This window comes from Ammospiza nelsoni, chromosome 6, assembly GCF_027579445.1.
Source record: "Ammospiza nelsoni isolate bAmmNel1 chromosome 6, bAmmNel1.pri, whole genome shotgun sequence".
NCBI classification, from domain to species: domain Eukaryota; kingdom Metazoa; phylum Chordata; class Aves; order Passeriformes; family Passerellidae; genus Ammospiza; species Ammospiza nelsoni.
Genome location: NC_080638.1, coordinates 63,254,910 through 63,281,560, shown reverse-complemented (window position 1 = coordinate 63,281,560; position 26,651 = coordinate 63,254,910). Strand labels below are relative to the sequence as shown.

At 40.6% G+C, this 26,651-nt stretch overlaps 1 protein-coding gene across 1 annotated transcript in view; it reads right to left on the bottom strand.

Annotated features, from left to right (window-relative positions):
* Positions 1–1,443: 1,443 nt before the first annotated feature.
* Positions 1,444–26,651, bottom strand: part of MAP4K5 (mitogen-activated protein kinase kinase kinase kinase 5) — a 70,624-nt gene continuing 45,416 nt past the window's right edge. The window contains exons 11-32 of the mRNA XM_059474148.1: positions 26,355–26,436; positions 25,283–25,399; positions 25,053–25,131; positions 24,357–24,415; positions 23,891–23,952; positions 20,580–20,622; positions 19,833–20,043; positions 19,079–19,176; positions 18,934–18,975; positions 18,171–18,255; positions 17,969–18,048; positions 16,637–16,697; positions 15,674–15,676; positions 15,474–15,588; positions 15,297–15,355; positions 13,851–13,954; positions 9,908–10,085; positions 7,746–7,814; positions 7,237–7,329; positions 6,612–6,682; positions 5,850–5,905; positions 1,444–4,543 (exon numbers count right to left, since the gene is read on the bottom strand). Of these exons, the coding sequence (XP_059330131.1) occupies positions 4,456–4,543; positions 5,850–5,905; positions 6,612–6,682; positions 7,237–7,329; positions 7,746–7,814; positions 9,908–10,085; positions 13,851–13,954; positions 15,297–15,355; positions 15,474–15,588; positions 15,674–15,676; positions 16,637–16,697; positions 17,969–18,048; positions 18,171–18,255; positions 18,934–18,975; positions 19,079–19,176; positions 19,833–20,043; positions 20,580–20,622; positions 23,891–23,952; positions 24,357–24,415; positions 25,053–25,131; positions 25,283–25,399; positions 26,355–26,436 (1,855 nt within the window). The 3' untranslated portion in view covers positions 1,444–4,455. The remainder of the gene's footprint in view (positions 4,544–5,849; positions 5,906–6,611; positions 6,683–7,236; positions 7,330–7,745; positions 7,815–9,907; positions 10,086–13,850; positions 13,955–15,296; positions 15,356–15,473; positions 15,589–15,673; positions 15,677–16,636; positions 16,698–17,968; positions 18,049–18,170; positions 18,256–18,933; positions 18,976–19,078; positions 19,177–19,832; positions 20,044–20,579; positions 20,623–23,890; positions 23,953–24,356; positions 24,416–25,052; positions 25,132–25,282; positions 25,400–26,354; positions 26,437–26,651) is intronic.

The following is a 26,651-nucleotide window of genomic DNA, read 5'->3' as shown; positions in this document are numbered from 1 at the left end:
ACCGCCGGGGCCGGGGCCGGGGCCGGGGCGGTCCCGGGGGAAGGGAGGGACAGCGGGAACCCCCATGGCCGCTGCCGGGGCCGCGCGCTGGCTCCGCGCCTCACGATCCCCCGGGCTTCTTGCCCTGTGTTCGTGGCGGTACAGAACCACTCATGGACTGGGTGGGAAGGGACCTTAAAGTCCTCCCAGCTCCAGCCATCCTGTTATGATCATGTTGTCTTTGCCCCTCTCTGCCTTCCCAGAGCATCGCTAGGTTGGACTCCGTTTTCCTGCAGGGTTGGAAGAGGGAACATCCTCACACAGGCTCTGCCAGCCTCGGGCAGCGCCCGCACTTCCCTCTGGCTCCTGCAGGTTCCCCTGGAACAACTTCCCTCGGCACGGTTCCATTATCTCAGCTCTCTGCCACTGAACGGGCTCCTGCGAGCTGCCAGAGCCTTCCTTCGGACGAGCTTTCCATCCCTGACCATCCTGTTCTCTCTCCTGGAGCACGCAGCTGGGTCCCTGGATCCTCATCCCTCTCCTCATCCCCCCACCAAGGCGACCTTTTGTGGTGATAATTGCTTTCAATATTAGATCTGAATATGAGTGTGGGCACCCCACTCCATCTCATGCCTCCTCCCTCCCTCCCCAATCCTTTCCTGAGGTGCTTCCCAACTCAGAATTAAGATTCACCAATTATTTTTCCTCCCAAGTCACATTCACCAGGGATGTGCAGTCCTCACATTCCAGCTGCTAAGACTGACCCCCTCCCAGAGTTAACCATCTCCTGCAGAGGAGGAATATTAATTTATATTTATATATTTATATATATGGTGGGAAATATATAGACATAAATATTTATAATTGATATAAATTATTTATAATTTATTTTATTTATAAGTATTTATTTATAAATATAACTCCCAGTAACTGGCACTTGTGTTGTCCAAAGCCATTACATTATTTTTTCAGCCTCCTTTTCTCTCTACCTCAGCAGATCCCTGAAGGTGTGGGATACAGGCACAGCACCTGAAGCACCTGCAGCAAACCCCAATTGTGTGTTTACACAAGGAGTAAACTGCTCTAGGTCCTGAGCTGCGTGTTTTCCTACTCTGAGCAGCCCTTTGGAGCCCACCAGCCCCTGCTCTCTCCCCAGGTACAAGGCAGGAGCCTCTGCTTTTCCAGCCAAACAGCTCCCGAGTGGTTCCTCGGTGCTCCCAGGTGACTGGGCTGGGATAATGTGTCCCTGTGGGAATTATTTGTCCCTGTGGGAATTATTTGTCCCCGCTCTGTGATTTCCCCTCCTGTGCTGTCCCCGGAGCTGCTGCTGGCTCCTGCAGTCTGCAGGACAGGGATCAGTGGCACCAGGCCCTTCCCACAGCAGCCACAAACCTGGGGCTGGCTGGATCCTGCCCAGAGCCCTCTGAGCAAGGCATTGTCACCAGAGAGTCACCAGGGCACAGATCAAATAAAGCAGTTTATTTGGCATAGACTGAACTGCAACAGAAATTCCCGTGGAACAAAGCCTGGTTACACAAACTGAACGAGTGCAGTTACGAGTCTCAGTTACACCTAAGGACTAAACAAGGTAAAAAAAAGCACATTTCAGAGTCTCCCAGTCTGGTCCTTTCCATCCAGAGACACCGTGGCTCCCCTGATGCGTTGTACCTGTCTTCTTTACAGAGATGTCAGCACAATTCCAGCTGTGTTTTCACTTGCAAGGAATTTGGTGAGGAAATCCAAAGAGATGAATCCACAGACTGCTCTTCCTATGCTGTTTGTACTTCCAAGAGCTCTGGGAGCCTGTTTTAAGGCTTTCAAGTTGGGTACATGACCTCGTGCATCCAATAATTAAAATTTTGATAAATGTAGAGCAAGGAAGGAGGGGCTGAGCAAGGTTTTGATCATCACCCCCGAGCTCCCCCTGTCAGGCTTTCTCAAACCTGGTTTAAATTCCACAAAAACAAAGGTACAAACAATACCAGACCAAATTAAACAGTCAAACACAAATTAAACTGATCAGAGTCACTGAGGCTGGCTGGAACACACAAATCTGCTCTGTGGTACGGAACAAAAGTGAGGTTTTACACTAGGAAACAGCATCATGCCAAAAAATGCCACTGTCTATGAAACCAGCACTAAGCATTTCACAACATGCCATTAGAAATGCTTCAACAGCTAAAAAAGGTTTGATTAAACAAGGAATTTCCTAAGTTTATTCTTTAGGATCCAGCAAAACATCAGCAATTCGTGTCAAAGAAAAATACTTTCTGCTTGTTATTCCTGCATGACAGTGTCATGACCTAAGAGTTATTTACTCCAGTTATTCCCCATAAATATTCAGATTTTATTTACAGGTTTCTCTAGTCTTTTAGAGATCTCCTTTAAGTGTTTTCAAAGACGAAGCTGAAATTTCCTTCTGTAGTGAATGAGGTAAATTAAAAAGTGTTTGCTCTACAATATCTACACCTGGTGCTTCACTTCACCTTAATTTTTATTTTAAAGACCAGGAGAGGCACCATTTGAGGTTAATCACCAGTCACTGTTACCTGTGGAGAAGTAATTTCAATACTAGAGAACTCTTTTAGAAGACAAAAATCACGTCCTGCTTTTAATACTGCTGATCCAATTAACCACTCCTAAAGCACATTTCCAATTCCAGCTGACCACCCCTAAAGCACATTTTTCATGCTCTGTGGAGTGATTTATAAATTTCCTCTGTACACTTAGTTCTTATTAAGCTTTGACACAGTGTCAGAACTGAAAAGCTTGACTCGATTTGGATGTCAAGTCAGCAAGAATTAGTTGTGAATGACAGTGGCTAAAATGCTGAATGTGTGCAGGGCTGTTTTCCCCTGTGCACCTTCCCACCTCGCAGCTGTCCTGAGTAAGGAGATGTCCCTGAGCCATCGCGTGGGCCCAGACAATTCCTCCCTGCTAAATTATGGATCAGGGAGCTGGATGCCAACACAGCACCAAAGCACTCCCAGCTCTCACACACCCTTCCTGCTCTGCTCAAATGACCTGGGAATTCCAGCCTCCCCTTCCTAGGCAGCACATCTCAGGAGCTGAACAGGCATTTCATTACAAAACCTTTCAATTCCGAGCACTGGAATTCTGCACCTGCCCAGGAGCGTTCACATCAAAGCCAGCAGGTAATGTGAGGTAGTAAAACCAGATCTCTCCTGGAGTCAGTCCATATTGAATGGTACCTCAGGAATTTTAATTAATGAGGAAGACAAAAGGAACCGATGCGACTCTTCAATGGAGAAAAGAGAAAGGAAAAAAAAATGCAGGTGACCAGAAAGTGATCAAAGCTTGGATACAGAATATGGTTCTTATCATGTTTATTTATACTCCCAGCTGGGGCAGCAGCCATCCCCAAAGCACAGCAGCTGCAAAGCTGCTCAGCCTCAGCTGTGGCTCCAGCTCCCCTCTGCAGCAGCATAAATAAACCACACGTCGTGGCCACTTGGATACATGATACTTTCATTCATTAAGGATGATGACCTGCTACAATTTCCACTTCATGTCACAAGGCTTATCCGTAATTTATGAAAATAAAGCATGTAAGTTTTGTACATTTTTATATATATATGTATAAATATATATATAAAAAATACACACTGCCAGGCAACTTCACACACATGCACACGCACACACACGTGGATATTGTACACAGGCACCCAAGAGCAACAGGTCTGATATCAATATTCTACTTTGTGTACACACACCCTACGTCTAGGAAGTAAGAAAATCCCTTTTATGGCAATTCTGCAGGCAGAAAAATCAGTACAAAATACTTTGTTGTACAAAACTGCATTTTTTTACATGATCACCCAACGTGGTAACACACCCCTCAGTAATGCACTACATCCCTACAAGGAAAAAGAATAATCAAATCTTTATACAATTGTAAAAAAAAAAAAAAAAAAAAAAAAAGTAAGCTGCTCTGCAACCTTCCTTTGCTAAAAGTTAGACATTACCCCATCCTAGCAGCAGATTAATAAATAAGGATTAAATAGTCTATTATACAAAACCATACCCAATGGCAGATTTAAAACCAAAAAGCTTTGCAGATACTTTCACTTCCTACACAAATCTTTGTTTTATTAAGAATAAGACTCAGTATAAAAGAGGGCAACAACCAGCACTAGATCTGTATCTACAGAATAGAAGGAAAACCCAAGGGAAGGGGAATATTTAACAGTTTATGGCACCTTTACTGCAGAACACGTTTCAAGGCTCTGTTTCCCTAGAACTAACGAGTAAAGGGCTCTTTATCTCAGCTTTTATTAAGCAAACTCGACATAACCAACCACACAGTGGCAAGAGACAGAACCAGCTGTTCCCAGCTGCAAAAATGGATTGATGCCCACCCCAAGCCCAGCACAGCTCGGGTGCCAGACAAGGAGCAGCCAAGTCCTGGTTTGCTGCTGCTCCTGGGTCCCAGCTCCCTCTGGGGCTGGGGGCTGCTCAGTAGCTGTTCTCATGTCCAGCCAGGATGTAGAGGTTGCTGTGAGCTGTGGGGTTTTCTGTGGGTCTGCTCTCCAGCACAACCACTCTGCAACCAAACACAAACGGGATCCACAGTTAGGGGCAAAAAATGGTTCTGATGTAACTCCTGAGGAGGAAACTCAGAGGTTTCTACAGGTTGGAGATAGAGGTTGTCCCAGATATCTTGGGTGTTTCATTCTTTAACCAGTTCTCTCATTTTCCAGCATCACTTCTGATAATAACACTCAAGGACAAGATACAGTGGAAGGGTTGGAACTGGATGATTTTAAAGGTCCCTTCCAACCCAATCCATTCTGTAATTCCATGATCCCATCATCTGCAGCCCAAATATTTACCCCTCCTACATCTTCTGATAAGCAACCTCAACAATTCTCTCTCCTAAATATTTATCACCTCATGGGTTCCCAGGGATCACTGAAACCCATCTCTGCCCTTGTCCTGCTGGATCATGTTCCTGTCTGGACAACGATTCTCCCCCTGTCTTGGCACACTGTGGTTGGGCCTTTGAGCTCCCCTCTCCCTCCCAAATGCTGACATTTCTCTGCACAGGTTCCTGTTGTTTTTGGGATTAAAACTTGTCTCTGCTTTTTGTTTTCCTCAAAGAGCTTCCAAATGAAGTCTCTGAACAGCCTCTGTCCCTGATCCTCACCTCCGCACCGCAGCAGTTCCGGAGTGATCCAAGGTAAAAAGGAGATCTGGAATGGCAGGAAAACTCCTGCTCCATTTGTACAGAGATGGAAAATACAAACCAAAGGGTCTGGCACTTCCAAGGGCAGATGAGGGAGCAGAGCATCAGGGGTTTGAGAGCAGGAGGTGTTCAAGGCTCTGAGCCACCTGGGCTAGTGGGAGGTGGAACAAGAAGAGCTTTAGGGTCCCTCCCAACCCAAACCAGTGTGGCATTCTGTGGCAGAAGTGATTGCTGGGCTCATCCCTGTCTATTCCTACATTTATCCCCCTGGCTGGCTGAGAATCCACAAGGGAACAGGTCCAAGCTGGAGCTCAGGGTGCAAACCTGGGGACAGCTGCACCTCTCCCCACCTGTGCAGCTGGAAGGGATCAGCTGGATCTTATGGAAAATGTGTGGATTTGGATCACTGGGACTAAAACCTGAGTTTGTTACTTCCAGACCAGCCAGGGTAATTCCCAGCTCACCAGGACAGTCCAAAACCAGGAGCAGGCTTTTCCAGAAGTGCACTAGGCAGCCTGCAAGCCCAGAGCATCTCTCCTCTCTCTCTCCCTGACACCTGGTGCCCACAGACAGAGCTGGGCTGGGCTGGAAGCCAGGCCCAGCTGGGAACTAGAAAAGCTGCTTTAAATAAAACAAAAGGTTTGTGTTTCTGCAGGGGGATTACCTGTCTGAGCCCAGCAGGCGGAAAACCCTGGTTTCATCAGATATCTCCTGGGTCACCTGCAGAAAAATGCAGATATTCAGATCCATTTCAGCAGCACAAGGACATTTATTGGTCTGAGTTGGAAGAAAGGAAACATTCAAATGCATTTTAATGCAAAGTACAGGACTGAAATGGATAAATTTATGTTAAGCATTGTGGATGCGAGCATTCCCATTTGGGAAGCAGAGATGATGACTCAGGTTTTAGATTTTGTATTTTTCACATTCTGTGCTGCTTTAGTGTGAGGGTCTGGGTTCACATTCAGGGATGCTGAGCTCTGTGCACAGAGCAGGGAGACAAAACAATTCCTGCTCCAGCTGGGCACCAAGGACAAATGACCCAAATCTCAGCCCAGGAGCACAAACCCCGTGGGCTGGAGAGAGAAAAACAAGCAGGGTGGGACTGCAGGGGCTAAAGCTGCAATGGGACAATGAACTGCAAGGTGCAAATGGAGCAGAGCTGATCCCAGGGACAGAGCCCGTGCCCGGCCGTGCATTTTGGGGCCATTTTGGTTGATCTTGGGTGCAGCCCTGGCTGGGCTCTGGTGCTGCCCAAGGTGGATCCATGGAGGAGATGCTTTGAATGAATCCCTGCTTTATTCTGGAGCTCCATCCAGCCTCTGCTCTAGGGCAGCCTGCACAAGGCATCAGAGAGAAAAGGCAAAAAATCCAGTAAATAAGGAACAGGAGGAATTAAACTGGAATTAAACTGGAGATCACTTACCTCATCTGACTTGAAGCTCTTGCCCTGCATGCCGTGTTTCCAGAAGGCCAGCACGCTGTCCTGAAGGCACACTGCAAAGGAGGGACACATCACACCCCATTCCCTCCAGCCCTGTTTTCCCAGAGCCTCTGGGGAACCCCTCAGGAAGTGTAAAAACAAACAGTGCCAAGCAAAGCATGCGGGCTGCTGGAAATGACACATCACCTGAATTATTACACTCATTTCCAAACAGATGAATGATGGAAAATGGGAGTTTTCCATTCAGGGATGGAGAGAGCACAGAGCTGCCAGCTCTGAGTGATTTAATTCTGTGATTCTCAGAGTTTATGACAGCAGAAATTTTTGTTTGACAACTACAATTTAAAAAACCCTCCTGTCCCAGTCTAAAGACAGCAGCTTGAGAATTTGATTCAAATATTATTACCTTGACTATGAAAAAAATGGATGTGCTATTACTTGAAATAAAATCTTAACTTTTAGAAGGCTAACCCAGATTTATGTATTACTAAACCGCTTCTCCTGCCCAAATTTTGTTTCATTGCTATGGAAATCACCAGAAAGCAGTCAGGCTTTCAGGAGTGAGTTCTGAAACCCCTGAGAGACCCCAGAGCAGCCAATCACTCACCCACTGACTCGATGCAGAAATCAAAGCTCAGCTCAGAAGCCAACTTCTTGCTTGACTTCAATTTCCCTTGTAAATTCACTATTTTCACAAATTCTCAAGAGAAAGAGAAAAATCAGCATTAAAACCCACTGCAGGATTTAATTGTAAAATACAAATTTAATCTTTTAGGCACAAAAAAAATTCCAAATTTAACATCTACAGCGTTTGCTAAAATGAACCCAAGAGCATCTTTGTCTCAAAATAAATACAAAATAAATATCTGTAACACTTGGGGTGGTTTTACACTGACAGACTGACGCACACATGAAGAGACAAAGTGGAATTACAAAATCCAGAATTAAATCCCACTTATCCAATCTATCTTTATGGAAATATTACAACACAAATTAATAATGTAGGGAGGAAAAAGAAAAAAACAAACTCGTGGTGAAGTTCAAATCAACAACTGTGGCAACCCAAGTTCTGCACGAGGTGTGGTGAGTTAGCCAAGGGAATTTTGTGTTACTCACTGTCCAGGCAGACCAGGACAGTGTCTCTCTCCAGCTGTGTCACATGAATGGCATCCAACTGCTGATTGCCTGGGGAAAAAACAGATTATTTTATATTTTATATCACTATTTTATATTTTATATCACATCAAGAGACTCTGCTCCCCCACAAGCTCTTTTCACTCTGCTCTTCTTAGTCTGATTTGGTTTTTTTCTTTGTTATTCTGATTTTTAGAGGCTCCCAGAATGTTTTGGGAGGAGCACAAAGCTCTCTGTTCAAAGCAGGTATTTAATAGGGAAACACACATTTTATGCTATGGTTCAGCACAGCTTCCTCCATAGAGAGGCACCACAACAATCAAAAGGACTTTTAATTCCTAAAACCCCACTCTTTTCCCATAAATCCACATCTGGAAAGAGTTTTGTGATGATAATAAACTAGTTTAAGAGATTTTTTTTTCTAGTTTTTCTAATGAAGTTGTTCCTACAGCTGCTAAAAAGCAATATTTAAAGGTAAAAATGGACATCCAACAAAGGCAAGGGAGAAAAGCAGCTGCAAAATATCAACCAGGTCTTAAAAATAACCCAAATCTTTGCTGAAGATAACAACCCTCCCCCAAGGGCTGGAGGATGGACAAGAATCCATTTCTGGGAGTTGTTATGCAGGAAAGGAGGGCAAAGAGCAGAGTCCCAGGAAGGAGCTTGGAACCACAAAGGAGAACCCAACCAGCAGGGTCTGGTTGATGTTTAAGGGAATTTAGAAAATAAAAATTTTTTTGTAAGGACGGTTTGTACTGATGTGGGGCAGATCAGCACAACGGAGAATTGGGGATTTACAGAATAACTGGGATTGGAAATAACCTTAAATCCCATCCCAGCCATGGCAGGGACACCTCCCACTGTCCCAGGGTGCCCCAGTGCCCAGCCTGGCCTTGGGCACTGCCAGGGATCCAGGGGCAGCCACAGCTGCTCTGGCAATCCCAGCCCAGCCAGGAATTCCCAATTCCCAATCTCCCACCCATCCCTGCCCTCTGGCACTGGGAGCCATTCCCTGGCTCCTGTCCCTCCATCCCTTGTCCCCAGTCCCCCTCCATGTGGGATCAGCTTCCACCTGCCCCAGGCAGAGAAGCTGCCAATGCTCAGGGCTTTCCAAAGCCCTCCAAGGAAGGAACTCCCACCATCCCCAGGCACCAAAGCCCTCCAAGGAAGGAATTCCCAGCACTCCCTGGCTTCCCAAAGCACTCCAAGGAAGGAATTCCCAGCACTCCCAGGTACCAAAGCCCTCCAAGGAAGGAATTCCCAGCACTCCCAGGTACCAAAGCCCTCCAAGGAAGGAATTCCCAGCACTCCCAGTCTTCCCAAAGCCCTCCAAGGAAGGAACTCCCACCATCCCCAGGCACCAAAGCCCTCCAAGGAAGGAACTCCCAGCACTCCCAGGCTTCCCAAAGCCCTCCAAGGAAGGAATTCCCAGCACTCCCAGGCTTCCCAAAGCCCTCCAAGGAAGGAATTCCCAGCACTCCCAGGCTTCCCAAAGCCCTCCAAGGAAGGAATTCCCAGCACTCCCAGGCTTCCCAAAGCCCTCCAAGGAAGGAATTCCCAGCACTCCCAGGCTTCCCAAAGCCCTCCAAGGAAGGAATTCCCAGCACTCCCAGGTACCAAAGCCCTCCAAGGAAGGAATTCCCACCATCCCCAGGCACCAAAGCCCCCCAAGGAAGGAACTCCCACCATCCCCAGGCACCAAAGCCCTCCAAGGAAGGAATTCCCACCATCCCCAGGCACCAAAGCCCTCCAAGGAAGGAACTCCCACCATCCCCAGGCACCAAAGCCCTCCAAGGAAGGAATTCCCAGCACTCCCTGGCTTTCCAAAGCCCTCCAAGGAAGGAATTCCCAGCACTCCCAGGCTTCCCAAAGCACTCCAAGGAAGGAATTCCCACCATCCCCAGGCACCAAAGCCCCCCAAGGAAGGAACTCCCACCATCCCCAGGCACCAAAGCCCTCCAAGGAAGGAACTCCCACCATCCCCAGGCACCAAAGCCCTCCAAGGAAGGAATTCCCAGCACTCCCAGGCACCAAAGCCCTCCAAGGAAGGAATTCCCACCATCCCCAGGCACCAAAGCCCTCCAAGGAAGGAACTCCCACCATCCCCAGGCAGCACAGCAGCCGAGCAGGGAGCCAGGGCTCACCTGCCCCGATCTCGGTGAACCAGGAGGAGGCAGAGTTGAGGTTGATTGTCTCGAAGTGCACCACCTGGCCGGGCTCGCTGCCGCGGGAGATGGCCACGCACACCATGGGGTACTCCTGCTCCGGGATCACCAGCATCTCGAACACGTGCAGGGGGCTGGGCAGCGGGAAGTCAAAGTGCTGCCAAGACAAAACAGCGGCTCTGGGTTTGCTTTGCTGTGAAATGACTCTGCAACAGCACGCACAGAGTGGAAATGTACACAGAATATTCTATAGGTGTTATATTTATATTCATATTATTACATTTATATTAACTAAATTTATAATAATAAAATACAAAATAAATATATTTAATAAAAGGTATTTAACACATTAATTATATATATAATATATTAGATATACGATATTATATATAATACTTCTATATATTTATATATAATATAGAAAATATTTATTCATAAATATTTTTATATTTAATAAAAATATAAAATATACTATTCGTATATTATATTTATAGTAACTATATTTATATTGATAAAATACAAAATAAATATATTTAATAAAAGGTATTTAATACATTAATTATATATATAGTATATTAGATATATTATATTATATATAATTCTTATATATATTTATATATTATATATAATATAGAAAATATTAATTCATAAATATTTTTATATTAAATGAAAATATAAAATATACTATTTGTATATTATATTTACAGTAACTATATTTATATTGATAAAATACAAAATAAATATATTTAATAAAAGGTATTTAATACATTAATTATATATATAATATATTAGAAATACGATATTATATATAATACTTATATATATTTATATATTATATATAATATAGAAAATATTTATTCATAAATATTTTTATATTTAATAAAAATATAAAATATACTATTCGTATATTATATTTATAGTAACTATATTTATATTGATAAAATACAAAATAAATATATTTAATAAAAGGTATTTAATACATTAATTATATATATAGTATATTAGATATATTATATTATATATAATTCTTATATATATTTATATATTATATATAATATAGAAAATATTTATTCATAAATATTTTTATATTTAATAAAAATATAAAATATACTATTCGTATATTATATTTATAGTAACTATATTTATATTGATAAAATACAAAATAAATATATTTAATAAAAGGTATGTAATGCATTAATTATATATATAATATATTAGATCTATTATATTATATATAATACTTCTATATATTTATATATTATATATAATATAGAAAATATTAATTCATAAATATTTTTATATTAAATGAAAATATAAAATATACTATTTGTATATTATATTTACAGTAACTATATTTATATTGATAAAATACAAAATAAATATATTTAATAAAAGGTATTTAATACATTAATTATATATATAATATATTAGAAATACGATATTATATATAATACTTATATATATTTATATATTATATATAATATAGAAAATATTTATTCATAAATATTTTTATATTTAATAAAAATATAAAATATACTATTCGTATATTATATTTATAGTAACTATATTTATATTGATAAAATACAAAATAAATATATTTAATAAAAGGTATTTAATACATTAATTATATATATAGTATATTAGATATATTATATTATATATAATTCTTATATATATTTATATATTATATATAATATAGAAAATATTTATTCATAAATATTTTTATATTTAATAAAAATATAAAATATACTATTCGTATATTATATTTATAGTAACTATATTTATATTGATAAAATACAAAATAAATATATTTAATAAAAGGTATGTAATGCATTAATTATATATATAATATATTAGATCTATTATATTATATATAATACTTCTATATATTTATATATTATATATAATATAGAAAATATTAATTCATAAATATTTTTATATTAAATGAAAATATAAAATATACTATTTGTATATTATATTTACAGTAACTATATTTATATTGATAAAATACAAAATAAATATATTTAATAAAAGGTATTTAATACATTAATTATATATATAATATATTAGAAATACGATATTATATATAATACTTATATATATTTATATATTATATATAATATAGAAAATATTTATTCATAAATATTTTTATATTTAATAAAAATATAAAATATACTATTCGTATATTATATTTATAGTAACTATATTTATATTGATAAAATACAAAATAAATATATTTAATAAAAGGTATTTAATACATTAATTATATATATAATATATTAGATCTATTATATTATATATAATACTTATATATATTTATATATTATATGTAATATAGAAAATATTTATTCATAAATATTTTTATATTTAATAAAACTAAAATATACTATTCATATATTATATTTATAGTAACTATATTTATATTGATAAAATACAAAATAAATATATTTAATAAAAGGTATTTAATGCATTAATTATATATATAATATATTAGATCTATTATATTATATATAATACTTATATATATTTATATATTATATATAATATAGAAAATATTTATTCATAAATATTTTTATATTTAATAAAAAATATAAAATATACTATTCGTATATTATATTTATAGTAACTATATTTATATTGATAAAATACAAAATAAATATATTTAATAAAAGGTATTTAATACATTAATTATATATATAGTATATTAGATCTATTATATTATATATAATACTTATATATATTTATATATTATATATAATAAATATTTATTCATAAATATTTTTATATTTAATAAAAATATAAAATATACTATTTGTATATTATATAGTAACTATATTTATATTGATAAAATACAAAATAAATATATTTAATAAAAGGTATTTAATACATTAATTATATATATAGTATATTAGATCTATTATATTATATATAATACTTATATATATTTCTATATTATATATAATATAGAAAATATTTATTCATAAATATTTTTATATTGAATAAAAAATATAAAATATACTATTCGTATATTATATTTATAGTAACTATATTTATATTTATAAAATACATAAATATATTTAAGAAATTTATTACATATTATATGTATTATATACATTATATATGTAATATATATACTATCGAATAAATTTCTTAAATATATTTTTAAATATATTTTACATATAATTTTTGTATATTAAATTTTATTTTGTATATTTTTATATTATATTATATTACATTATATTACATTATATTACATTATCAAATATAATCAATTATATATTATAGTATAATATATAATATATTATAGTATAATAGATTATATATTATAGTATAATATATAATAGATATATATTACATATGATATATAACATGCTATATATTATATATTTATTTGTAAATAAATTTGTAAATATTTATATTTAAAATGCCTAAAATAGAAAATATATTAATATTAATACTATATTAATATTATATAGTGAAATATACAGAGTATATTTATAAATATACAGAGCATACAAAATATACTCGGTATATAAATATTTATAGATATATTTAGAAATATTATTGTATATTACTGCATTATTGTGTATTGCACATTACTGTGTTATTGTGTATTACTGTGTATTTATAAATTCCATATTGCATAAATATACAGAATTTTCCCTGCTTTTGAAGCTGGACAGAGGTGAATTGTGGTGTATCACTGCCAGTGCTGGGCTTGATCCAGCACTGAAATAACTTTTATATTACTTAAATTACTTCAGTCACAAGATTTTCTGAGTCAAAACGTGTCCAGCCAGATTTTCAAGTGCTCACAGCCCACAGATGGCACCAGACTGGGGTGCACTTTCCACCCCAAACTCTGCAAAGGTTATTGCACCAACTGCACAATAATTCAACTCCACCAGCAGTGACTGCTTACCTTTATTAACATGAATTTCTGCATTGGCTCATACCACTGGAGCAGGACAATTCCAGACTGCAATGCACCACACAGGTACTTGTGGCCTGTGTAGGGATTTCGTACTATATAAAGTAAAAAAAACCCCAGAAAACAGTAATTTTAAAGCTCTGCAAGTTCACTTCATACTTGAAAAAAAAAAAAAAAAAAAGGAATGAAAACCAAAACCCCAACCCTACAGCTATCCTTACATAAAAGTTAAGAAATAGCATTATAAAATCATCTCATGGCAGGATTAGGCTTGGATGGGACTTGAAGCTCATCTTGTTCCCTCAGTTTCCCACTTGCTGCCTTCTGGCTTCCCACTCCAACATCCCCAGTGATTAAATTGTGCCACATTCCAGATAAACTCAATTACAGCATTAATTAACAACCAGTTGCATTCCTGGGGTCCCTGTTCAGAGACGAGAGGGCAGAAAAGCTCAGTGCCCCTCCCTGGGGTTGGAATAAGTCCCCAGGCAGGGAAGGTGGGAAACTCCTGGGAGCTCTGACAGCCCATGAAATACAAGAGCCAGGGTTTGGGGTGGATTTTAAACTCAGCTGGACACAGGAGCAGCCTGATTTCAGGAATTATTTGTAAATGTGGCTCTTGGGGGCACTTTAGATGAGCTGAACAGGCTCTCCAAGTGTGCAGTTTTATATTGATATATATAATATTCATATATATATATGTTTATAATATTTCTATTTCTATATTTTAATGTATAATATACATTATATATTTAATATTTATAATTAATATTTATGTTTACAATATTTATATTTTAGGGGTGCAAAGGCACAATCTGCAGATGTGGCACTTGGGGATGTGGGTTAGTGCTGGGCTGGGGGAATGGATGGATGATCTCAGAGGGCTTTTCCAGCTTTGGTAATTCCAGGGTTCTGATTTCACACAGCACCAGGGAAAGGAAAGGACAAATCCACAACTTCCCAAGTTTTAACTCTTCCTGTGCCCTTCAAACTGCACTTACAGATCTGCGTTCCCCTGCCTGAATTTTTATTCCTACTGATCCTTTCCTGGTGGAAAATATTCAAGTTTTCCTCACTAAGGGTTGGACCTGGGTCACACCCTGAGCCAGGTGACAAAGCAGAAAAGCTGTTTGTGGGTGTGCCAGGGCTCTGGGAAGGATTTAATCCCAAAATCCCATCCATCCCTGCCCTCTGGCAGTGGGAATCCCCCTCGGCCCGGCACTCCCTCCCTTGCCAACAATTTCCCTCCATTTTTCCTGCAGCTCCTTCAGGCACAGAAATGCCCCAATTAGGTCACTCTGGAACATCTCCAGGCTGAACCACCCCAATTCCCTGAGCCTTTTTTCTAAACAAAGAACTCTTAATTTTATTAAAAAGAAATGAGTTTCATCAATGCCATGTCCAGGGACAATAGCAAAGCTGGGTTTGTCTGCTCACCTATACAGCATTTGTGGCATCCTTTTGTGTCAGGGATCTTGGTTGTTAAGGCAAATTTCCTGGAATAATAATCACCAAAAAATGCATCAATAACAGATGATGGGGCCCTTCACAACCAACACAATTTATGGCTATTTTCACTTAATTAATAATTGTCTGTAAGTGAAAGGTTTGTACCTTGGTAATATTTTGTCAGGAAATCTGTGGGTTTGAATATGAGCAGCTAATCCTGTTTTTTTGGCTTGCTCAAACAATGCTATTAAATTGTGGGAGTAGAGCTGGAATGTTTTCCCTGCAAGAGAGAAAAGCACAGTTGACATCTCAGCCACTCCTCCACCACAGAACTGTTCAGGAAAATGCAAATATGGAAAAATTACCTTCTGCAAACAGGTGTCAGGTAGGTCAAGTCCAGATATGAAGAAAAATAAATCAAGATAAAAATAATAATGAATATAGAGAAGATCAGAGCTCATTTAATTACAGTTGGTTTTATGCAAACATTTTTAAAAGGCTGTAATTACAAAACAGCAATAAATTATAGAAAATTAATAATATATAGTGTACAGTATATCATATATACTGTTATACAGTATATAAATAAATAATATGTACACAATTATACAGTATATAAATATTATTTATATTTATATACTATTATATAGTATTATATACTATTATATAGTATATAAATAATATGTTCACTATAATATAGTATGTAAATAAATATAATTCTATACTATTATATATTATATAGTATATATATTATAGAGTATATAAATATACTATTACATAGTATATAAACAAATAAAATATTTATATTATAAATTATAAATCAATGTATTTATAAATTATATTATAATTTATAATACAAATTAAATATATAAATAAATATATAATATTTTATATATTCGATTTATATATTAATTTATATATTTCATTTATAATATGAATGAAATTTATAAATAATGTGTTCATATTATAAATTATATTTTAAATTATTTAAGATATTTTCTTATCTATGAACCAAGACAAGTGTTATATAAATCCTGCACGTTTAAAGGCACAGTCCCACCATCAGCCTCCACGGCACAGTGCCTCATTCCTGTCTGGAATGTTCCATTGCAGGAGAGCTGAGAGCCCAGGGATCAGGGAAACTGCTGGATCAGCAGTACCTGAGAGCCACCTTTTTCTCCTGGAGCCCCTTCAGGCCCTGCCAGGGGCTCGGGGCTCTCCCTGGAGCCTTCTCCTCTCCAGGCTGACCCCACACACTGCACTCAGTCATGAGTTAAATGTTCCTGGCTATTTAGAGCTGCAATCATCTCCCCTGTATTGTCACTCACCTGACAGGGACATCAGGGTGTTGTTGATAACGTACAGCCAGGTGCACTTTCGAGGGAATAACTGGAAAAAAAGAAAACAATTTCATTAATAGAAACCTGCAGGAATTTTTAGCTGGGATTTTCTCTGCTTGTTCCACCTCCACCACCATTCCTGCAGGGATCCACAGTGGAGAAAATCCCATTTTCCTGTTTATTCCCTGTTTTACACTCTTAGCCCTGCACAGACAGACCATGGAATATTGGAATAAGTGTCCAAGGGCAGGCTGGACAGGCTGGGAGCAGCCTGGGACAGTGGAAGGTGTTTTGTAATTACAGGTGAAACTGGATGGGATTAAAGTCCCCTTTCATCCCAAACCATTCCATGATTCCAGAACACTTTGTCCCATGTGCCACTCCCACATGCAAAGTAAGAAAATAGGTGTAGGAGAAAGTGTGGAAAGCAAAGATCCAACTGGCTGGACACAAACCCTGAGCACCCCCCAGGAATTTTCAGTTTAACAGAATAGCTTTGGGTTAATTCAGTGTTTCCACTGAAAAACTACAAATGGAACAAAAAAGATCCTCCTGGCACTGGGAGATGTTAACCTTGGACAGACAGGAAGGTGTCTGGAAGATGCAACCAGAATTAAAAGTTGGAGAAATAGCTCAGACTGTGCATTTGGAGGGGAGAAATCAGCAAATGGATAAAAGGAAATGTGGGAACAGTGGTGTGGCAGAAGCCTGTGGGGTTTCCGGTGGTCACACCTGACCTTTGCTAGCTGGGAATGCTCCCAGGGAAAAGGAAATTTTGTTTGAAGTGCACTGAATGTTCTCCCTACCCACCACTGGCACAGCCAACCCTTCACTGGGAATAAAAAAGCACATGGAAAAGCCCAGAGAGGACTGTCAGATGAAATAATTTAGGACAACACACAAGGAATGGGATTCCAAGAACATCCTGACTCTGAAACACCAGATTTAAGACCACGACTGCAGGAAATGGCTTTGGAAAGGGTTAGAAAGTCCAGGAAAAGCTTCTTGGGGATAACAGCAGCAGCTGAATGAAATGACTGAGGGCTTTGCATCCAAGGAGCTGCAATGTGCCATCTAGTGGGGATGGCATGGAGGGAGAGGGGCAGGGAATTGTTCTCCAAGGAGATGGAAGATCTGACAAGCAGCAACTAAAAAATACAGGCAGGTCACGGAACAAATAATTCCCAGGTTTTCCTTATTGGCTTTGATGGGAATCATTTAAGCCCCAGAGCCTGGTATGCACCTTCTCCTCCAGTGCCAAAGTTCACACCCCATAACATCCCCAAATCTGTGCTGTGTGTTCAGCCCTCCAGAACTCACCTGTTCCATGGTTGCTTCATGAAGTTCATTCAAATTCAGAGTGTAGATCCCTTCTTCTGTGCCAAAGATGATGTACTGATCTGAAAAATCAGTGCAAAAGGATTATTCCCTTCCCACTTTGGGAGGTTTCAAATGCAAAGCTAAAATAACTTTACAAATTGTTTTCTTTCCCAGCTCATCACCAAACCTAACACAACTTTACCTTTAGTATCTGGATGTATCCATGAAGTTGCACAATTAATCTTCAAAGGACAACCATCAAAGACTTTGGAAAAACAGGCTCCCATCTGAAAGACACCAAAACTGAAACCTGAAACAAATTTAGAGTGTGAAGAGCTGATTTCCTGGTCACTCACACACAGCTCAACACACATTGCCTTTCACACCTTTTAACTGGAATTCACGGACACTGAAAAATGCAGAGAGGGCTCAAAATTTTATCAAGGACTTTAGGTACTTACTGGGTAAGAACAATCACCCTGGAGGGGTTTAAAATCCATGTGGATGTGGCACTTGGGGACATGGCTCAGTGGTGGCCTTGGCAGTGCTGGGGAATGGTTGGACTCAGTGATCTTAGAGAGCTTTTCCAATCTGAATTATTCTAAATTATCTGAATATTGACTGTTGTTTATTGAATATAAAAATCATATGAATACTGAGTGCTTATAGAATGGCACATGGAGGGAGAACAGGCAAAACCCAGTCATCACTAGAACCTTTTCCCACTTCTGTGCCTCAGCAGGGCTCCCACTGGAGATCACAACTCAGGGAGCCAGGGGAGCCTCCAACCCTTCCCATCCAGAATGAACAGTGACAGGAAGATTTTAAAAAATGGCAACAAGTTTTATGGATTCAGCACTAGAAAAGGCTGTGAGCTGCAGAAAATCCCCCTAAGTGAGATGGTGCCTTATCCCACCCCAGAGAGAGGAGGTTTCCATAACTCCCAGTGCACACGGATTTCTTACCAGCACCTTCGGAGTCGGAGGCAAACCATTGATTGCTGGTTTCTGTGGGAAGAAAGAAAAGAAGGAAAGATCATAAAACCCCTTTTGTGCACCGATCAGCTGGAGGACATGACAGTGCCAGCAGCCCCAGAGTCCCAGCACCTACAGGGAAGTCTCTCTTCTCCTTTTTCCGTGGCAGCTGAGGGATTTGTCCAGGTCCTTCTGCGTTCTCCTCGATGTGTTTCAGCATCCCATTGCCATTGCCTGAAAAGGAGCCCAGACATGGTTTGCAGCTTATTCACACAGTGAAATAGAAAATCTCCTCCCCTGTGCTGAGCTGGAGTGCAGGAGTGAGCTCTGACATTGCACAGCCACACCTCAGGGAGCTGAACCCTTCCCAGCACTGAGCTGCTCATTTCCCATTATCCAAACAGTCCCTGGGACAAATCCCACTGAGAATAAAGCTGTGGCAAGGTCCTGCCCACACATCCATAGTTCTCCTCCTGTGGCAAGGTCCTCCCCACACATCCATTGTTTGTTTCTCTCCTGTGGCAAGGTCCTCCCCACACATCCACTGTTCCTCTCCTGTAACAAGGTCCTCCCCACACATCCACTGCTTCTCTCCTGTGGCAAGGCCCTGCCCATACATTCACTGTTTCTCTCCTGTGGCAAGGTCCTCCCCACACATCCATTGTTTTTCTCCTGCTCCTGCAGGCAACTCAGTAATGGCATTGATGGCTGAGTGTTCCTGTTTTGGGGAGAACATTCCCACCATGGCTCTGACAAGAACCACACATGGAAAAAGAAAACTTCACCTCATGACCAGCTTGTTAGAAGATGTTCTCTACAGGGAACAGCTGGCTCTGGAGCAATTCCTTTCCCCAGGTGCCAGGCAGCCCTGGGGCAGGTGAGGCACTCACCCAGGTCGCTGTATCTGGCTGTGAGCAGTCCAGGGCTGCTGATGCTGCTGGTCATCCCCATGGGGCAGGAGTCTGCCTGGGGCCCACAGGCTGGGATGCTCTGTCTCCTGTGGGCTGCTGGGGCTCTGCTCTGGCACTCTGGGAAGTGTTTTATTGTCTGGCATCTGTTGTCATCAGGGAGGTTCTCCTCGGGGTAATTGTTCATCCTTGGCTGCAGGGAACCAAAGAGGGGAAAAGTGAGGAACTGGGAATGGACCTGGGAAGAACAAAGCTCAGACAAGTTCAATTTCAGTCACACTGCTGCTACATAAAAATGTATCAGCCTTTGAAACGTGAGAGTGATTTTAGGCACTACAAGAGATAAAAAAGCTCCCTGGTGAGCAGGGACAGGACACAGGGACAGCTGGAGCTGTGCCAGGGCAGGTTTGGGTGGAAATCAGGGAAAGGTTCTGCTCCCAGAGGGTGCTGGCACTGCCCAGGCTGCCCAGGGAATGGGCACAGCCCCAGAGCTCCAGGAGCTGCCAGGGATGCCCAGGGTGGGATTTTGGGGGTCTGGGCAGAGCAGGAGCTGCCCTGGATGATCCATGTGGGTCCCTTCCAGCTCAGGAGATCTGTGGTTCCATGAAAATAAAACATCTGACAGCAGAATCATTTCAGAGCTTCCTCTCTGATGGAGTATCAGAGGCAGAATGCAGAAGCAGAGGCCATCCCAGCCTGGCTGAACCCCTTGAATCCCACATTTCTCACCTTGGGGGGCAGTGGGGGTGGCCCAGCTCGCTTTAGTGTCGATCTGCAATGACAAGAGCAGCAGCTGTGTGAGTTAAAGCAAAGCCAGAACTCCTTGGGGACTGGAAATCAGATGGACCAGAGGCACAGAAAGAGCAGAGCAGAGCTTTGCACACACAGGGTTAAACCAGAAATGCAAGAGCAGGGGAGAAGCTCATTAATCTCGTTAGAAGTGCTGGTTTTTAATGAACTCCTGTTCTTTCATAAATACCAGTGTAACAGAGCAATCTGTGGGGAAGGAGATTTGAAGTCTGTAAATCAAATCAATTCAGGGACTGGATCTCAGCCTGGAGGGAATTCAGAGAAGGGCCTGGAGTGCCAGGACAAGGTGGGATTGTTTTAAGCTGGAAAAGGGTGGATTTAGGTGAGATACGGAGAAGAAAATCTTCCCTATGAGGGTGGTGGGGCCTGGCACAGGGTGCCCAGAGAATCCCTGGCAGTGCCCAAGGCCAGCCTGGGACAGTGGAAGGTGTCCCTGCCATGGCAGGGGTGGAACAAGATGATTTTAAAGTCCATTCAAACCAAACCATTCTGGGATTCTGGAATCCCAGTTTGCAGCCTTGCTTTGGGATCAGACAAACTCTGGGACACCTGAGCTGTGCAGGATCATCCTCTCCCAGCCAGGCCTTGCTCACGGTGGATTCATCACCATAAAATCTGCTTTTAGGTGTCAGGCACAGCACAGGGACTGAGATAACTCAGGAAGGGGAGCAGGGGAGGCAGCAGAGCTTTGGGATTTTCCTGAGGATCAGGGAAGGAGCCAAGAGAGCAGCCAGCCCTCACTGGTGAGGGGCAAAGCCTCCTGCAGCATTTGAGGGCAGAGGTTTTGGAGCAGAGCAAGGAAGGAGATGCACTCACTCTTCAACATCTTCACTCCCATCTCCAAATTTTGTGAGCAGTCCCCTAAGGCAGAATGTTTACAGAATTAAGAGCTCAGCTCTGAGGTCGACACGTGCAGCTCAACCCCTCCCTGATGTCACTGAGTTTCACAACAAGCATCTCCCAGCCCTTTCCAAAACAAATAATTCTCTCTGCACTAAATTCCACTCTCTAAGGTCCTTCCCTTCTTCTTATCCCCTAAAAATCACTGGATTCTCTTCCACACCATCAGCTTTCACTTCCCTACCTGGCATTTCAAATATTGTTGAAATGTTTAACAAGAGTTCAACATAAAAAGAGAAAAAAGGAACAGAGGAAGTTACTGGGAGACAAATGGAGAAAAGCCTTTAAAGGGAAGTTTCCTTATTTATACATACACACAAAAGACCCAGACCGTTTCCCACTACAGTGAAAATTTTTGTTTTAAAGCCACTCCAGGGACAACAAAAAAAGAGAAATTGTGACTAGAAGATCAAAGCAGCACCGAAAATATAACCTTGAAGAAAAAAAACCCTGATAAAATTTTGCAAAATGGCAATTTTCAAGCTGTGTCTTTGAAGGGCAATGACCAGGAAAACCCAGCCAAAGTTGGATTAATGTGAAATATCCCTGCAAGTCAAATCTGAGGGAAAGCAGCAGACAGCTGCCAACAGGAATTACTAAAAAATTTAAAGGAGAAAATGTCTCTTTTTCTGAAAGGTTTTTGTTGCCCAGAGCAGCTGTGGCTGCCCCTGGATCCCTGAAATGTCCCTGTCCCCAAGCCTGGACAGGGCTTGGAGCAGCCTGGGACAGTGGAAGGTGTCCCTGCCATGGCAGGGGTGGAATTGGATGGGTTTTAAGGTCCCTTCCAACCCAAACCTTTCTGGGATTCTATGAAAACCATCAATAAAAAACCACCTCCATAATGCAGGACATTTTTACTAAATTAATTTTAAAATGGAAGGAACCAGATCAGTCACCAGGTACCCATTCTGCTGTTCCCCTTTCCAGCCAAATAAATCCTCAAAGATATCCCACAGCATCGACCCTGACAAAAGGCAAAGGGATGAAAAGCAAGGACCCCCAGCACACATCCTCTGTGCACATCCCAGGGATTACTCACAACTGCTGGACACAGGAGTTATGCATTTCCTGTTTATCTTTCCAGCTGGAAGCGGTTTCCAAGCGAGCAGCACGGATCCCCCAGCCAGGCCTGCTGTCCCTGCCCTCCCTCCCAATGAATCTGTACCTGTTTATTGATTTACAGCCCTGGGAATGCTCGCTGCAGCTTCAGCACAGCCACAGGAACAGGATCAAACCCCTGAGGCCCTGTGCCAGGAGGAGCTCCCCTCCCTTCCCTCCCTGCTCCTGGACCCCCCAGACTCCAGCTGTCTGCAGAAATTCCAGCAAGGCTTCAATCCACAGCTCAGCAGGGTCACACAAACAAAGCAGGGCACGGGGCAGAGCCAGAGCCCCCCAAAGTTCAGCCCCAGAGCCCCCAACCTCCTGCTCCAAGGAGGCTGGCAGCAGGAAAAGCAGGATGCTGAGAAAGGCTGAAATGCTGGCAGTGTACCCCAGCTTTCCAGGGCTGTAATGTCAGCTGACAGCTTATGCAAGGCTTTTATCTGCAGCAAAAAAAAGCCAGAGAAATTCACTGTCTGCTGCTGAGCTCCAAATAAAGATGGGAAACAGGCTCTTTGAGCTGAGCAATGGTTTGAGCCCAGATATCATCTCTGCCTGCATCTGAACCTCCACACTGCTGCCTGCAAATCCTTTAAAGGCAGAATTCACTTTTTTGTAGGTACACACCTAAAACAATTCAGTGCTAACTTGGAGAATTGTGCTCCTGTACCTCAGGCCTGCTTTATCCCAGGGCAAGCAGCTACAAACAAATCTCTCCCTAAAACATTTCACCCCAAACCCCTCCATGGCTGGGTTAGAAATCCCCCAGAGCAGGAGCAGTGGGGCAGTGTTACTGGGCTTGGTAAAAATCAACATTCAGAACTGGTTTCCCCTTCCCTTTCTCGAGTTCAGGCCTTGTCACAGGATGTCACAACCACAGCCACAGCTCAGAAGAGAAGTGTGAGGCCAGGGCAGGATCCTGAAGCAGCTCTGCTGCAGGAAACTCACTGTGGCTGTGTTATGTCACTGTCCTGGCTGTGCATTTACACTTCACTTCCACCTACAAACTTCAAACAAGCTACTGGTGCTGCTTAAAGGGGATTAAAAGTCACTCTGCAAGAGAGCTGACCTAGCCCCTGCAGAAGGAGGGCTGCACACTGGGTAACAGCTCCTTAATTTATCAATATTAAAGCAGATCAGGGCTTATGGTTTGATTTTTTTTAACATATCTCATTTTTCTTTCAGTTTCATAATAAGTCACAGAAATAAAAACTGGTTTTATCTGTACTTACTTATTGCCTCCATCAACAAAAGGATTCCAATGTGAAGCAAAGTCACTGCCAGCTGCCACAACCTGAAGATGCAGAAATTGTCATTTTATTTCCCCCCTGTCAAACTAAATTATCTTAAATCACCTTATCCACAACACACAAAGAGGCCTGAGGGATTCCCCAGCCCTGCAGGACAATCCACAAGCAGAAAAATCGAATTCCAAAAAGAAATAACATCTTACAATCTATAAATTTATATATCCTTCTTAGAGTTAAAAGCAGCACCAGGAAATGGTGTAATGTTCAGGTCAAGCAGCAAAAAGTAACAGGAAAATAAAACCTGATGGTGAAAAATCCAGTAAGGATCATTTAGTGAACTTTAAAAACATTTTTCCAGCAAGCTGCTAAGGGTTGTACCACAAAATATTGAAGATATTGTCATTTTAATAAATAAAACTCATTTTATTTATACCAAACTTGTCCTTACCATTTCATCCCGAGCTTCTGTTTCTTTCCGTAGAGGGGGCTCAAACTGCAGCTTATCAACTAAAAATACAAAAATTTCACAATTAATACACCCAATCTTGCACTGGGATCTTTTCAGTGCTCACTACAGTGAAAAGCAGGCAGGAACAGATGGAAATCTTGTGTACACAACTCTGAATTTGCCTCTCAAAGGAGCAGCACTTCACTATCAGCCTCATTCTCTGAGTGCTTGAATTTGCAAATATGAAACCCACAAGAAAGGCCAAAGGCAAATAGCAAGTCACAGAAAGGTAACTATTTAACCACTTGTCACGGTGAAATGCATGTGAAAGAGGAGAAAAAAGCTCTTCAAGAGCAAATTTCCCAGAGTGTGATGGGGCTGCCACTATTGGTGCTACCAAAGGTTTTTAATCAAACCTGCAGATAAAACCATTTCTACCCTCAGCATTTCAGCTCAGATCTATCAGAGTAAATAAACTAAAGAGCAAAAGTATATAAATAAATGAAGGAACTGAGTAATTAGGTAAATAAACTACTATCAGAGTAGTTTGTTAATATTAATTTTAGCTTTGAATAATTATTGTTGAAGATTCACATGCTGCTTCTCCAGGGCTTGCTTCCCAAGTGGAAAGAGATTTTTGGGCAGTGACCCCAGAGGCAAAGCAGCCCCAGAAAGGGAAAGCAGAGCAGAACTCACAGTTGATCTCTGATGCTGTCCTCTCTGCACGGACGTTCCTGTTGGTGGAGCGGATGGTGTGGCGGATGACGGAGTGGGGCTGCAGGGATGGAGGGCAGCACAGGTGAGGGAAATCCAACACGAACAGGAGCAGCTGCTGTTTCAGCTCCAGTTTTAGATTCCCAAAGCAAAGCAGACCATTTAAAGTGCCAGTTTTAACTAAAAGGCAGAGAATAATAAGATGTTCTCACCTCAAAATCGTCATCGTCCACTTCGCCGTAGTGCGTGTGGTTCTCGGGGTTGTTCACTTTGTCCAACAGCTCAACTGCCAAGGACCTGGAGAGACCAGGCTGCCCCACAAAGCTGTGCTGTAACCACAGCAAAGAGCACACAAAAAAGAAGTTTTAATATGCAATTAATAGAGAATTTTCAGTAATAAACATTCAGTACAGTCATGTCATAGACAACTTTTATGAAAAATCCTTTCCTTAGGATTTTTCCTCCTGAGAAGCTGAGAGACCTCAAGAACAAAATGTAAACAATGATTATCTGCTGCTATAAAATGCAACAAGTAGATCTCTGATCAATCTCATGTGGTTGTTTGTAATTAATGGCCAATCACAGCCAGCTGCCTCAGACTCTGTCCGAGACACAAAACTTTATTATTCATTCCTTCTTTTTCTATTCTTAGCCAGCCTTCTGATGAAATCCTTTCTTCTATTCTTTTAGTATATTTTTAATATAATATATATCATAAAATAATAAATCAAACCTCCTGAAACATGGAGTCAGATCCTCGTCTCTTCCCTCATCCTCAGAGTGACAGAGTTACTGATTTTTTTTTGTGCTTTCACTGTTATTTTAGTGACTCCTCAATGCTGGATTTTCTAAGAACATCAATATGGAAGCACCACACTCTGGGGCACTTGCAAATTAAATTTGAGTCAAACAAATAATTACACTTGAACTTCCCTTTTTTTACAGCAGTAGTTCAGAGCTTGGGAAAGCACAGATACATCAAGAGCTGCTGAAATTTTTGGGAATCAGGAAACTTCTGCACAGCTCCAAGGCTGAGGCAGCCACTTGCAGGAAGGCCAAGGTTAAGAACATGAAGGCAATTTCTGTAATTGGCCAAAAATTGTATAAAACTGTGCAAAAATACTGCACAAAATCCACTTGCTAACAGTTCATTAACGTGTTTTGCCTTCAGATTTCACCACCTGAGTAATAAGGTTTAAAAAAACTGGTTTCCCTTTGGTTTCCTCCTGATCTGTTCCTCATTTTGAAGCTGAAGATCCCTTGCTGAGGTCCCAAGTCACTTACAGAGAGAAGTCTGTCTGCTGTTGGTCTCTTCTTTGGATTTTTTGTAAGTGCTATTTTGACAAAATTATGGAATGTTGCTGACCTTAAAGAAAAAGAGGGTTTATGTTGAATGTTTCAAGGTAATATTGATTTTAAGACAGTTGCTAATCAGATTACAAAAGGCTGTGATAAAGCAGAATATTGTACAGGTATCTAACCTCAGGTTTGAATAATTACATTCCCAACTTAACAAAATAAGGAAAAAACCCATTTGATTAAGGAACCTTGCATGGAAAACATTTTGGTACAGAAAACAAA